Below are 15,864 nucleotides of genomic sequence, written 5' to 3'. Positions count from 1 at the left end.
TGAATACTGACAGCATAAAAAGCTGGATGTTTCTAGTGCTGATGTGTGTTTTGTCTCAGCACTACAAACATGCAGGAAGGAGCACACCCGTACTATGGAACGCTGCAGTTTTATCACAGGCTCCCGCAAATCCGTTCAGAAAAAAAAGAAATTAAGTCTACACGTAGCTCTATAGAGAGTGCAACAGTTCCTGAAATTCTGCAATGAGGACCAAAAATACCAAGGAAACGTATCCATTTTCATAGACAAGTTTTTAAAATAATATTTTATTTTTTGAGTCAGTGGTATATTTAAAAACAATCTACCGTAAGAGTAAAAAGACTGTAGATAGTAAAAAACGAAAGAGCGATGACAATAAAAAATGCTAGAGTATAAAGTTAGTTTCCTTCCTCCCTCCCAACACCCCACCCCATCATCGTCCAATATTTCTCAGAGCCTAATATCTGGAAAAAAATTGCCTTTTTTTTCTTTTTACACTTTCAGCAATTAGGAAATTAAAAATACGTAAGGCATTCTTTGCAGGTACATTAATTCATTATTACATGAAAAGCAGGCACCATAAAAATTAAAACATTCTAAAAACCATCATATATACAAACGCTGTACAGAATGATGGCACAAGGACAAAGTGATTCCGTTCAGTTCATCCTAATCCACATGAAATATTACACATTAAAGAAGAAAAGAAGAAGCTCTTCCCATTCTTGCTCTCAGCCGCTAGGTTCAGAATGACCAGGGCTCTCCTATCTGCCTACTCCGTTTCTTTTCCTACACGCTGGTGCCCATCGGCAGCTAAAAGCCTTCCTCGCTTTACCTGCTGATTTACGCCCAGAGGAAGGGCCAACTGAATGAAAATGGAAACGACCGATCACCAGTGCCTGATTTTACAAAGCCCATTAGCAATCAGTTTATTTGTAACACAGAACAATTAAAGGGAAGGCACATTTCACAATAAGTCTGATTTTTAGCCCTGGGCAGAACCGTTTTTTGGGGGAATCCTACGGCAGCTTCTCCTAACTGTGGAGCCTACTCCAACGTGCACTGAATTCAATGTGAATATCGTCATCCGTTCCTATATACACTGAGATTAGGTACAAAACACTCAGCTCACTTTAAACTCCAATAGCTACCTAAATGCTTTTAGGTACAAAATATTCAACTCTCATTTTAATCTCCACAGCTACCTATGTGCCTGAAGTTATTCGGAAGAAGCAGGGAGAAGGTTTAGGAAGAGGGTACTGTCAGTTGATGAACGCCTCCCGGTCTCAAGTAGAAATCCAGATTTCGTTCAAGTTACGGGAGGGAATGACCCCAGCAGGAGGGGTGACGTAGTGTTGTTTCCGACACACAGCTAGAAATGGATTTCTTACGGAGTTAGAGTCATTGCACTAAATGTTAGATACTGCACGCCTGAATGAGGTAAACATTATATACCATAAAATACTTAGGTAAATGAATTGTTACAGCTTTATCTTTGGAAAAATCGCTTCCTTCTTCACTGGACAATCCCAGAGTCAACAGACGTTTGCTTCCGAGTTGTCTTTGGAGGTGGAGGCGGGGGAGTCTTGCTGGGCAGCGGAGGCGGCAGGTGCTGGAAGAAACCAATTTTGAAGAAACGGTGTTAGCAAAGAACGGAATTCTGCGGCATTCGCTGGTTCACACATACCTGCGAGAGACAGCGGGTGAGTCTGTAGCCCTCTGACTCCGGAAAGCTTCTCCGCAGAGTTTGCTACTCTGAATACCAAATGCTCTTGGCCATTAGCTTAAAATATAACTTTGACTTTTGACAATGAAAAAAAATCTCTCAAAGTTTCATAATTAACTAGCTCGGTATTTCAGGAAAAATCTTTGGAAAGCACTGGAGAAGTTTATCATTCCCCACTTTATATCATGATAGGATATTGATTTCTTGCTCTGTATCGATTGCCCTCAAGCCTCCATGCACTACAGAGCTTAAAAGCCAAGTTGAAGCCACAGCTTCATTGCTTTTCCATTATTTTTGTATTTTTCAAATTTAGAACACAAATAATTAAAAAAAAAAAAAAGGAAACCGTTTAAAGAGATAAGTACCTTGCAATTTACTATTACACTTTCAGTTATAATTAAAATATTCAAAACAGAAATCCAGACTGTTCAAATATACATATTTTAAATCACTTTGTATGTCATACAACAGAACAAGAGCACCCTTGGTTAGATTCACCGGCTAATTGGACAAATTAAAAAAGTCATTATGGAAATTAAGACTTTTTTCCATAATGCTCAATCATATATATGATAAAATCTGTTGCAGAAAGAGCTTGAGAACACTGCAATTTGCTCACACACTTCGTTTTTCTACAGCATTTTGGCTGTACAGCCGTTAGTTTTCCCATCGCTGCACCGGGGCCGTACTGCAGTGTCAAACCACATAAATGCTCATAAACCCAAAAATCTTGGTTTTTCCTAAGATTCTTGCCGTGCTCAGCCAGCCACCACCTTTCGTTTTCCTCCACATATAATGATGCTTTTCCATTTCTACTTGGGGTGTCCCGGCGCACCCGTCCCACCTCACCCACCCCACACCGCTGGCTCCAGGTGCTAATGCTGGAAACCCTACGACACACACACCGACTCTGCCCAACTTCCTTCATCACTGCAACAAAACCACTTCAAACATGTGAAATGCCTTAGTGTTACCTCGCACATACTGCACTTGCAATCTTGATACTCATATTCCAACTTTTATTGATGTCTTGGACAAAATAACTGATGATTTCTCAATCACTGTAAGAAACTAGTATACAAGCAACTGATAAACCACGTGGAAGTATGTCCAAAACAAGCCTGTTCCTTCGAGTATCCTTCGATACTCGAAGCTGCTATCCAAAAAGAAGTGTGGTTCAGGGTGATGCCAGGACATTTCAGACTTTCCTCTGCCGCGAGGCAGAAGCAGCCCAGGAGCCTCCTAACACTGCTATAATCTAGGGACTGCGAGTTTTCAGAGAATCATAGAATCGTCTAAGTTGGAAGATCATCAACCGTTAACCCAACACTGTGAAAACCACCACTAAACCATGTCCCTCAGCACTATGTCCACCCGGCTTTTAAATCCCTCCAGGGATGGTGACTCCACCACTGCCCTGGGCAGCCTCTTCCAATGCTTGACAACCCACTCTGTGAAGAAATTTTTCCCAATATCCAGTCTAAACCTCCCCTGGTGCAACTCGAGGCCATTCTCTCTTGTCCTATCACCTGTTCCTTGGCAGAAGAGCCCGACCCCCCCTGGCTGCCCCCTCCTTTCAGGGAGCTGTAGGGAGCGAGAAGGTCTCCCCTCAGCCCCCTTTTCTCCAGGCTGAACACCCCCAGCTCCCTCAGCCGCTCCTCACAGGACTTGTGCTCCAGACCCCTCGCCAGCTCCGTTGCCCTTCTCTGGACACACTTCAGCCCCTCGGTGTCTTTCCTGAAGTGAGGGGCCCAAAACTGGACACAGCTCTCGAGGTGGGGCCTCACCAGTGCACAGTACAGGGGGACAGTCACTTTTCAGAGGTGTATCAGAGTAGAAGGGAAAAGGTATCCTTAAGGTAACCGTGTGTCCTCTTCAAAGCAGCTTTTAAGACAGCACGAAGTTATAAATCCAGAGCTTTTACCAGATAGTCTAACGAATCATAGACTAAATCGAAATGTAAGACCGCATACTGGCAGAGCCAGGAAGGCTGGACTTTTGCTGGAATATTTTCCTGGAAAGAAATACTTCCCAATCTGTTTTACAGCTTTCCTCATTCCTCCCAGCTTTCCCCCCCGGCAAACGCACAGGGATCCCAAACGGTCACTGGTTAAGCCGAGCCCTGAGCTCGTCTCTCCATTTTGCCACTGTCCCACACAGCTGGTCCAAAGAACCAACCCACCACCACCCACCCTCTCAGCTCCCTCCTCCCTCCCTGCTTACAGGACGCCTTGTTCCCAACTTAGGAATCAACTGGGTTTAATCTGCTCCTGGATAAGAAACCCCGGACCAAGAGCAAGAGCCTGGAGGTGGAAAGCTGTATCCCCTCTGCCGGGGGAAGCCTCCTGCTCACCTATGAGGTCCGGACTGAACGTATTTGGCCACGAAGACTTCAGTTCACTGGCTGGTTAAGTTTATCCTAACTCATTTGCAGATATAACCAAATCATTCAAAAGCTTGAGTCTTGAAAGGGAACGCTCCTTGAAATGCACACGTCAAGCAGACCCTGCTGGGCAAGGGTAAGGCCTCTCATCTTCCAGAGCAGGCTCAAACCCCTGCGCTTTGCATTCCTGGCTTAGAGTGGGACACAGTCATCTCCGAGTCGGAAAACCAACTCAACAGACCAATAGGAAAAGCAGATAAAATAAGAATTTTCTTTTACTAAGTGCAAAACTGAAGCTATTTTTTTTGTTTTGGTGTTTGGTTTTTTTTTAAATAAAATGCCACTGCTGATCTGTCTGTAAGTATTACAATGGGAACCATTAAACCTTTCCTCTACCTGACCAAATACTCTCCTTAACCTGGTATGTTAAGTCAGCTCTTGAATCCCTACTAAGGCACCTGAGTAAGTGCTGGACTGTCAATGTTATGTGGCCTCACACATTCAATCGCCACCTGCAGATTTCAAGATCTTCGTAAAAGTGCTTAGTTACAGTCCTGTATCCAGGCTGGGGCTCTGGGCAAACCCTGGGACATGCTGGTGGTCTGCAGAACATCAGCGTACAACATGCAGGAACTCCTCACGGAGATGACATTAATTTCGAAACTGAATAAACCAGGTGCCCCTCTAAAATACATTACAAAACATAAAAATTGCCTCAGTGCTTTGCTCTCAGGTGATATCTTTAACTTCATATTTATCACTAGAAAAAACTAACTCTGTTGATAGCATCATTTGTAAAAATCCATTTTGAATTTAAGTAACAGTATATTGGCAATATTTCTCAATTCAATTAGATCAAAGGCATTTCTCAAACAAATGAGCCCTTCATATTGATCAGAGAACAATCAAATTATCCCTGAAAACCTGCTTCTGAAGAGCAGATACAATGCAAATACAATGAGAGTAAGCTAAATATATATGCTATAAATAACAAGCGCAAAACCTACCAGAGCTTAGATTCTGCAAGCAAATTAGGCAGAAAGAAATAACAGAGATAGGTAGGTAATTATTATAATTGAATTTACAATTTCCATTAGAAAGTCGGATAAATTTAGTACATGTTCATTTATATAATAAGCTACCAATGAATATATTAAGTAGGACATGTAATGCTCGTCAGGGCAACGTTATTGAGAAATCAGCACGACAAAACGTGCCAATATGGAACTGGTGCGACTCCAAACCCAGCCATCACTCCCAGGGCCCAGACACGCTCCCTTTTATTCCAGCACAGGAAGAAATTCAAGCCCACTTTCTCTCTCCCTTTAATATCACGCTCAAAAAATCATTATTAGGCTCAGAAGCTCATTTTGCTGCGCTTCCCCTTCGAAACTTTGAAATACAAAACAGAGTTTCCCTTGACTTTACATTTAATTAAGAACTGCTTTGCAGAGTTCGCATTTGTATTTCAGTGGTTAATTGTGAACCTGCCGAATCCTGAAGCCTGTTTCTACTTTCTGACATAATGATAGAGACTGCTGGTTCACATTCAAACCTATTTTGGGCAGAATCCTTGACTCACGGGTACCTCAGGGGAAGCAGAAACCTTATGTAAAAGGCACATCTGCAACACAGAAGCAATCTGTTCCTTCTGCTTCAAACATGAAATTGCTCCCATTTGTTTGTTTTTTTGTTCCTGATACAGAAAAGAATCAGGCTTAAAAACATTTGTCTCCATTCTCTTAGAGATATAAAATACTAAAATACACTACTCTATACATGTTCAGGATGCAATAAAAAATCAATTAAAGAAGATGAAAAAAAAAGTATTTTTTTTTTACTCTGTGAAGAAGAAAAATAAGATACGGGAACGGGTTTTTTTAATCAGAAAATACTATTAAAAAACCCAACAAATAAAATTTGATTCCCAAAAATGGTCCTTGTGACACTGTAAGGGATTTCTTCCCGTGTAACTATTTTTCTTTGAAATTAAATGGTCATCAACATGACAAGCTATGGAGATCCAACCACAAACGCTTTAGTTTGAAGGATTAACAGATCTATTTAGGTCAGAAGCAGCAGAAATGAGACGTATACAGGCGAGCAGCTACACAGGACTGTGCAAACCCTTCCGAACGCTGAGCTCTGAGTTGCTCCTTCTCGCTTACACCGTTGTTTTTAGCACGGAGCCGAGTCGCCTGACAAGCAGCAACTCGCTTATTTAACAGCCGCAATGAAAAATAACACATCATGTGAGGTCTTGGAGGAAAAATGCTCCCATTCTGAAAGAGCGATAATGCGCCAGTGGAGAGATCAACCCAACTCCGCTAATTTGAATCACATTATAGACAGTTTAAGCTAATTGGCTGTTTGACCCAGGGAGCAAAGTTATGTGGCAAATACTGCAGGTAACCCATGGAAAATGACTGCTTAAACTCTGCTGTCATACTTCATCTACTAGAGCTGCATTTGACTTTGTGTCCCGGCCATTAGCTGCCCTTGCTGGAGCATACTTTGATAAGAGAAAGTAATTTTCTGAATCCTCCTGCAGAGTGTGCTCCCATCCCCGAGTGCTAAGCACTCCTCCTTGGGCAACAGGAATCATAGAATCATGGTTTAAGGTGGAAGGGACCTTAAAGATCATCTAGTTCCAATCCCCTGCCCTGGGCAGGGACATCTTCCACAAGACCAGGTAGCTCAAAGCCGCGTCCAACCTGGCCTTGGTGAAAGATCCCTCAAAACGGGCAACACTGAATTGCCCCGAATCGGTATCTCAGATTTTCCCCACATTTTTTTTTGGCAGGACTCCAGCTGGGGCAGCGGTGGGACGTTCCCTTGGAGGATGCTCCCGTGAGGGAGACAGCAGCAGATGGGGGGCAGAACCGGACCTCGCGGAGGTCTGCACCCCTCATGCGGGGAGGGCTTTGCTCCTGGTGCGTGCCAGCTGTGTTAATGTACGGCTAATGTGATTTTCCCTCTGTCGAACCACATTTCTGCATGCAGAGGCTATTAGTATTTCAGAGCGCGCTGGCTAAGTCGATTTTCAAAAGCATGGTATTTCTGCTCCGGTCCGTACACAAGCAGACCCCAATAGTTATGAGCAATACCCTCAGAATTAGGTTTAGACTCCAGCCCGAAACTGTATTTCTTACTGAAGGTCTGGGCCCTGCGAGAGCGATAAAAAAATGCACTTCCAATCGGGCAGAGCAAAACCCGGCGCTCGATCCCGTGCCGCGCTGAGGGCAGCGACACAGCCCTTTCCCAAACGAAATCAAGGGTGCTGCTCAGGGACGCATCACGGGCTCTATATCTCCGGGCAGACAGCAGAAGAACACATTTTTCACTCAAAATCCTGTAATAAGCAGTGGCAGTCCATTGATTTTGAGACTTATTAAAAAGTGACTGTGAGCTTTTTAGAAACTCTTTGCTTGGCAAAAGCTTAACCCGCCAAAGCCCAGCCCAGCCGAGGTGGGAGGTGGTGGAGACTGCACTGGAGGAAGGGTTTGAGATGCCTCCCACCTCCAGCAGGCAAAAAGAATGATCAGATGGTAAATAAAACCTAATATATTTTTTTGGGGGGGGCACATTGTACACTTCTATGCATCATGGAAAGCCTTGGGTCAGAGAGCCTGTTTTTAAAAATCTGGAGGATCAGACAGAAGAGGAGACATTTATTTCCATTTGTGAGCAAATGCAGCCCACAAAGTCAACTTTCTAATTCAACATAATGGATTAATAATATACTTTTTCTAATTTCCCTTTTTCCAACATCTCCATGAGATAATGTTGCTAACGACTGCCCTCCTGCTGCCGCAGTAAGCGAGCTCACAGCAAGCCTTGGGCCACCAAACCAGCGGTGGGGGTCCTGGGGAGGTGGCACCACAATGCTCAGAGGCTTCAGCCCCAGCTCGTGGGGATGGAGCCAGGGGGCCGCGTAAGGCACTCTGGGGAGGAATTTCTCCTGAGAAATAACATCAGAAGGAACAATTGCGAACCCTGAAGTAGTGCTCCCTAATCACCTGCTGCCTCCTTAGTTTCAGCCGGGTTTCCAGCTGTCCACGAGTACAGCACATTTGGCCTTTAAGGTCATTTTTTGCTCACTGTGGCCAACATAAGAGATAATGATCAGCACTGCAGTATGTGCATCGCAACACATGAAAAATCCCCTGGATTATTCCTTCTGTGTAAACACTTCCGTTGCATCCAAATAACCAGTCTGAGTAACTCCTCCTGCAACAGGATCCCAGAGAGTCAAAATAAGCGCCGTTGCTGTTAGACACACGAGACCATCCTGGTCCAGCATGGCCAGAAGCGTGGCCAGCAGGGCGAGGGTGGTGATTCTGCCCCTCTACTCGGCTCTCCTGAGACCCCACTGCAGTGCTGTGTCAAGCTTTGGACTCCTCAGCACAAGGAGGACATGGACTTGTTGGAGCAGGGCCAGAGGAGGTCACGAAGGTGATCCGAGGGCTGGAGGCCCTCTGCTGTGAGGACAGGCTGAGAGAGTTGGGGGTGTCCAGCCCGGAGAAGAGAAGGCTCTGGGGAGACCTTATTGTGGCCTTCCATTATCTGAAGGGGGCTACGGGAAAGCTGGAGGGGGACTTTTTACAAGAGCATGTAGTGATAGGACGAGGGGGAATGGTTTTAAACTGGAAGAGGGGAGATTTAGATGAGATGTGAGGCAGAAATTGTTTGCTGTGAGGGGGGTGAGCCCCTGACCCAGGTTGCCCAGAGCAGCTGTGGCTGCCCCATCCCTGGAGGGGTTCAAGGCCAGGTTGGACGGGGCTTGGAGCAACCTGGGCTGGTGGGAGGTGTCCCTGCCCAGGGCAGGGGGTGGCACTGGATGAGCTTTAAGGTCTCTTCCAACCCAAACCATTCTATGATTATGCACCTCTATCCCTCCTTGCCAAGTTCTCCATCTACGCCAGATTGATCGAGATCATCTCATCCAAACCATTATCTGATGCTCACTAAGTGTTATGGCCGATATTATAAATCTAAGTGCTCCTTTGTCTATTTTCCTTGAGTTTCCCTTCTTGCTTTGAATACTAAGCAGGCAGTTGATTTGTATGCAAGGGTACGGGTGAACCCATAAAGAATGAGAAGTGCCTAAAGGAATCCCTTGATGTAATAATAATCCTTGCAGGAGTCGTAGACTTCTTTTTTTATGTTCCCATATATTATTAAAAACATTTTTAGCAGAACAAATCATACAGTGCAAGAAAATATATATAAGGGTATCGCAGTTAACAAGGAATGAGAGGACAATCCGAAAATCATAATTAGATGATCGCTTGGATAAAAGACTTAAGGTAGACCAAGTTAATAGTCGACTCCAAATAATCTAAGACTACTGTCTCAGACACTGAATGACACTATTGCCTGCAGTTTGAAGTATTTCCTGATGCATTTTTCACTGCATGCTTTTCAGTTCACTACAGCGCGTTTTTTTTCGGTTTTCATAACTGCAAGACAACCAGAGTGAACCATGTAGTAATTTCTCATAGAAGGAGACATTAACAGTATGAAAGCTACTAAGATAAGATTATCTATAATATTTTTTACTGACTTTTCTTCACTGATACAAAGCACGTGTAATTTAAAAGATGACCAGTTTACTAGGCAGAGAATTATAAAGTTATGAAGTATGTAGCTATTTGACCCATGAAACACAAGGCATTAAAAACTGTGGAGTGGGATTTAATCACAGCAGTAATAAGAATTTACCCATCTGATCTTTCATGCCCAGCACTGCTCATTTTCTTTATGTTCTTTAACAGCTTCCTTCCTACAAGCCTGATGAAATAAATGTGCAGAGTGATTGTTATAAGACTAGAAGCCTTTCCTAAAATTAATTTTAAGACTAATACAGGGGGCTTTGTGACAAACCTGCTTTAGATCCATTTTTCAGACTTTGAAACTATATTCCCGTATCTTGGAAAGTTTACAAAAATACAATGCTGAAGAAAATTTTTATTATATTTGATTGCATCTCTAAGGTCTCCTTAAACCCTGAGCTCCTTCAATAGTCAATGTTGAACAATGGGGCTCATTTCTACAACTGAAAATATATTTTTTTTAAAAAATTAGTCTGAGCAGTGAAGTCTGAAAAGAGGAAAAAATATTAAGACCGGAATAAAACTTTGCAAAAAAACAAGGGAGCATATTGCTACTATTTTTATGAACTTCCACTTAACGATGCAGAAACCCTGCTCCTGACAGGCAGAGGAGCCGCGCGAGGTCACATCTTCAATAGCAACGAGATTAGGCTGGAACCTGAGTCCTCTTCAGGTCTGGGCTCTAACCATCGCAGCATGGTGGCATTTGCTAGTAGGACAGAAAATATCTAGCATTTCTCCACTGAGTGGACACCCCTTCAAACAGCCTCACAAGGAATGGTAAAAGATGGCTATTGGGATTTTTATTCCCAATTAGTGCTTTTTAGCTAAAAATTGAACTCACGGTAACAATCCTGAGCTACCACCATGACCTAAAACTTACAGTATATATAAAAAAAAGGAATTTAGTGCTCTGGAGCTCATACAGGAAGGAGTTCAAGAAATTTGAAAGCTAATTTGAATTTCTCCGGTTTCTTCATGAAGGTGGATTCCTTAGACAAAACTCCCGGCAGCCCTTCTGTACAGCCTGTAATTTTCCACTTAGAGGTCTGTATTCAGGTCAAGTGGGAGCTGGCCCCTGAGAGAGGAGCCAGGGAAATAGGTAAGAGCTTAGTATACTTCGACGGAAATTAGAGGAAAAGAGTTTCACAAAAAAATTTAGAGAAAATATTTACTAAAACCATCCAGACGTGGGGAAGAACTATGGAAGAGATGATGGGAATAGAGATTTTTTCAATATATGCATATAATGTGTTTTGATTAACACTACTCACATTCCTGAAGTTACTTCTATATCTATTTTTTTTCCCCATTTAGCCTGAAAATACTAAATTCCTGCAACAACACAGCTACAATTGCAACCATGGAAAAAGCCAGAATTGTGTACTGTTGCGCACTGTGATCGCCTGCATTAAACAAGACTATTCCCAGAGATAAAACTAAATTCCTGCCTGACTCTTTCTTGCTGAGATAAAAAATGCTTTCTCTAACCATGGAATTTACTGAAAAGCAAATTAATCAACAGAATTTCGTTTGAACGATGAACTTCTGAGAAATCCTGGAAGATACCTCTGCAAACAAAAAAGAATCGTTACCGCTGCGAATTTCTCCACAAAGTAACAGCTTGGCCAAAGTTACACATTTCGGAGTCAAAGAAAAGAAAACCTCTTTAAACATATTTTTTTTTTCTTCAAAAAGGAAATAAATGCTCCTTCTCAAAAGTGCTGCTTGAAAGAAAAGGACCAAATTATTTTTAAAAGCTTCCAGGATACAGGAAACAAAGTTGAAAAAGTGTATTTTCTTCAGAAAGCTGAAAATCCTGTTGATGATGAAGAGTGTTTCTGAGCTCCTTCCCTCAAAGGGGGCACGTGTGTTTGCCTCTAGGAAACAAGTGGCGATTGAATGCCGGCAGGCCGGAGCTCCAGAACGGAAAGATGTCAGGTACATATTTTATTTCCTTTCCTGAGACAGGATTGAAAGGCTATTAAATCTAATTTGCTGCTGAGACTACATCCTGCCAGTTTTAGCTCCCTCACCAACACAGCTAACAACATTTTGCTTGGTCTTCTCCACCAGAATGAGTCCAACCTCCCTTCAGGTTGCTCCTCGCCAGCAACGCCTTTCCCTCATACTCCAGACCCTTGTTTGCAACGGCAGAAATTTCAGGATCTGCTGGCACGCCCACGAGCAAGATCACATCTTGCTGTGGATTGTTCAAAGTACAAAAGCAAAAGAAAATTGCATAAAATGCTCATCCGCTCTGGGACTCACCCTTTGATGGGCAGGGGGGGAGGTCGTCGGGCTGATCAAGTCTTGACTTTCCATGAGGTTCCCATAATCGGCCATGCTTCCTTTGAGAGGCAGAGGAGGAGGAACGTCGGAGATGTCGGAGCTGGACATCCCATTCAGCTCCAGATCTGTAAAAATCAACACCGAGTTAACTTCTCCAATAACTGCATCGAATCCAAAGATGCCGACCATGTCAATTCTTGCGGCATTGATACTGCGATAACACTGCACACGCGGTATCTTTGTCTGCTCTTCACCGCCTCTGTAATTATCTGCAGCTCATCTAATGAGGGAAAGTAGAACAAATGAACCAGCCCCCGCATCGACTGGAAGTATGCACTGTGGAGTCACACTGGGCAAGTTTTTAGGATACACTCAAAATTCTTGAATGATCCCCTCTTTTTAATAGAAAATAATTTTTACTTCAGATTCCATGCCAAAATATTCATAGTTCAGCAAATATAATTCTCTCAGCTATAAGCTCTGCATTTACACCCTTGCACACAACAGAAGTTTTGGTAAGTGCAGTAAGAAAATATAAACGAGCTGAGCTTTATTTACTTTCCATCAGTAAAATAAAAGCCCGATGTTAATAAAATGCACAAATGGAAGCCTATAATTAACTACATCTCTCTCAAAAAAATTCAAACGCCGGCTAACTATAATAAACGAGCAGTCATTAGTTGTTGAGTAAATAAAATCACATAAGAGAAAGTACAACACATTTATTATTACTGTTTGCTGGGTAGAAAGTTCCCTTTTCTTAGCAGATAAATCCTGGCAGGTACGTGCTGTAAAGGCGAACAGCCTGAGGGACAATAAAGTTTATTGAGGCCTGAGTGATACATAGGTTTTTGTGTAGAAATCCACCCACGGTGCATTTCAGGGTAATTCAGTCATTTTAACACAGGCAAAACCCACCGTGAGCTCTACGAGATAAGACACTTAATTTATTTTTGATAAATTAGGGAAGTGTTTTCATTTAGGAAATGAAAAAAGGTTATTTTTATTTTACTGGGGTGATTTGTGAAACAAGTGGAGGACTCGTTTATGCAGATATTTTTATTGCAAGGTTCCTATCAATATCTTACAAAAAGCGCTCTTTTATTGTTCTCTAAAATGGCCTCTCACTAACACAATTTAACTCTAAGGTGGCTGTATTGATTTATCACTGAAAACTGTAATTTTACTCTTCATCCTTTCACTTGAACTTTCAACTCTGCCAGGAAGAAGAATATTTTCCATCCTGGGACTTCAAATTTTTAGTGTTTTCCTTCTACATCAGACTGAAAAGTGTTGTTTGCCCTCTAAGACCTGAACTTCTCATCACATTGCTCCTGTTTTTCATCCTTCCTTTTCCAGACATACAGGATTTCTCCATTCCCCAAATATTCGTAATACTTTCCTTTAAATATCTGCATCAGAATCTACTTCTGTCAAGCTCATGTCATTAAACATGTAACTGGAAAACAATGTCATGCATTTGTAACTAAATATTGATGCTGCAAATGAACTTCCGTGTTCATTTTGTATGGATTTTCCGGCCATGCTGTATACCTATAGATCATGGGCATTTGAGACTGTACACCTCACAAAAGAGTTTCTTGACATACATCCTACACATCTCATCCACAACTACACATCCATCCATCCATCTATCTATCTATACATCCATCTGTATTTGTATTTGGTTTTTTCCATGCAGTTTAGGGTAATTCTGGAAAAATGGCATTTTCTTTAGAGTTGTAGCTTTAGCTAGAACTTCAGCAGAACCTTCAATCCTGCTTCAGAGAGGGAAACCTTCTTTCAGTATTTACTGTAAGCAGTGCCTGGGTTTAGGTCCCACTATATACATTCCTTGGGAGGAAACTGAGAATAATAACTCACTATTACCCAAAGATAAAGCCAATTTAACACCCCAAACACTTAATCTATGTATCTTACATGACATTACAGTATCTACTTACTTCATCTAAGCCACTACATGTAGACTAGTAGTTTCTACCAAGAAGATGGTAAGACAAATTTTGTTAGGAGCTTCAGAAACCCTTTGTTTCTTCAAGGTTGACGCTCGGAAGATCCATGGAAGGGCAGGTGAGCAATGTTTTCACTAGAGCTGCAGAGGAACCAATGTCTGGAGGCAATTCTACTTTAACATCTGCAATACTCTGAACAACCTGGATGGTCACCAACTGTGCGTGCAACTGTGTCCTGCTCTGCTTCTGTCCCTTTCCTTATGTTCCCCAGCTCCTGTTACAGCTCTGATTTTCTGCAGTCCCCGCTCTGTTCCTACAGCTTGTACGCGGCCCCTTCACAACCTCATCCTTTTGTAAGATAGCAATAAATCCCTATAACTGTGCACAGAGTATTTCCATCCACATGAAGAGTTCATAATATACATTAACAACATATTTGCATTCAGCCTGGCAAACTATTTAGTAGAACAACGATATTCTACAGTGAAAAAAATTATTTTCCCATACCAGCTCATCTCCCACACAGTTTCATGAAATCCAAGAGTCATCTACCCTACAGCGCAAACGGGTATCGAACACAAACTTCAGGAATTTTCAGTCATGCTTGAAGAAGATCTATTTGCTACAGATCCATTAATTTGCTCCTGCTCAGTTCAGCTGAAATATCCCTCACTAACTCAGTCACTCTAGAAATAATTACTCATCATTTCTGGTTTGCTATCATTACTCCAGGTGTTTCATCAGACTAGTATGTGCTGAATATTTATTCTTTACTGGACATGTGCCACGGAGAAGATCTTTGAGCTGGCAAGAGATCAGTCAGTTGACTTTTTTTTCCTTCTTAACCTAATGACCAAATTTTACACTCCATTCTCCTAAACTGCCAGCTAACAAGCAAGCAGTATTGCTTAGCAACCCATTAAGTGCTTTTAGCCAATTTGTGCACTGAAGGAACTTCTTTATCCTTGGAATTCCTGAAAAAAATTATCACTACAGTTCCTCAAACAATTATGAACAAGTCCCATGGATTTTTCAATACGCTGAACCTATTTTCCAGGACACCCCTAAATCTCCAGCATAAAGACATAAATATTATCTGAAATAGGTAAGTTTCAGACAGTTTTTTTTTAAAAAAGAGATCAATTTAGTCTTAATAAAATGTATACAGGAAGAAATAATCTAATTCAAGGAATATTTTTTTGCAGGAATACATATACTCTACTTCTTTTCCAGTTTTTAGCACACTGGTAGGTTTTGGCTATCAGAACTGTAAAGAAAGGAGAGAGCTCACCATTATGAAAATACTTGTTTTGGGTGTCTGACTACACAAAGGAAACTGCATTGATTTCCACTTGCTTATCCCTCTTCCGCATGTTTGCAACCAACAATTTCAAGTCTTTAAAACAAAGCCACATGCCTTTTAGAAGACAACTCTGTTCCTGCAGATTTGTAGACTAAACCCATTCCTGCTCACAGGACTTATATCTGGAGTTGACAACACGAACTTTCCAAAACACTGACTATTTAAGGGAAAAGTTTTTAAGTACCAAAAAAAGCTAATAAAATTAAAGGACCTTGATCAAATAAGATTTTTTTTCTTAAAACTGATCCTCGATTCTCCTCCTTGACTGTTATAATAGCATTTGAGTACATGTATCAAAAGGAAAATTTTTTGCATGTGTCACATGCTAACAACTGAAAACTCTGAAAAATCAGATTTTGGTAAACAGCATTGTAAAAGAAATAGGTGTTGTTATTACCCCCAGTTTTGTGATAAGGATTCCTGAAGAATGAGGCAAACACATGATATTTTACAGAAAAACTGTGTGATAGATGTCAGTGTCAAATAAAGAATACATCAAAAAGACTGACTTTTTTTCCCTCCTCTGGCTTGTA

At 41.8% G+C, this 15,864-nt stretch overlaps 1 protein-coding gene across 2 annotated transcripts in view; it reads right to left on the bottom strand.

Moving 5' to 3' along the window:
* Window positions 1–256: 256 nt before the first annotated feature.
* DOCK1 (dedicator of cytokinesis 1) overlaps window positions 257–15,864 on the bottom strand; it is a 324,129-nt gene continuing 308,521 nt past the window's right edge. For both annotated transcript variants that reach the window (XM_074593014.1, XM_074593017.1), the window contains exons 51-52: window positions 11,975–12,120; window positions 257–1,591 (exon numbers count right to left, since the gene is read on the bottom strand). In XM_074593014.1, coding sequence (XP_074449115.1) covers window positions 1,496–1,591; window positions 11,975–12,120 — 242 coding nt within the window. In that variant the 3' untranslated portion in view covers window positions 257–1,495. The remainder of the gene's footprint in view (window positions 1,592–11,974; window positions 12,121–15,864) is intronic.

Source organism: Larus michahellis, chromosome 6 (genome assembly GCF_964199755.1).
Source record: "Larus michahellis chromosome 6, bLarMic1.1, whole genome shotgun sequence".
NCBI classification, from domain to species: domain Eukaryota; kingdom Metazoa; phylum Chordata; class Aves; order Charadriiformes; family Laridae; genus Larus; species Larus michahellis.
Note: the sequence above shows the minus strand (reverse complement) of the source record. Positions and strands in the feature narration are given on the sequence as shown.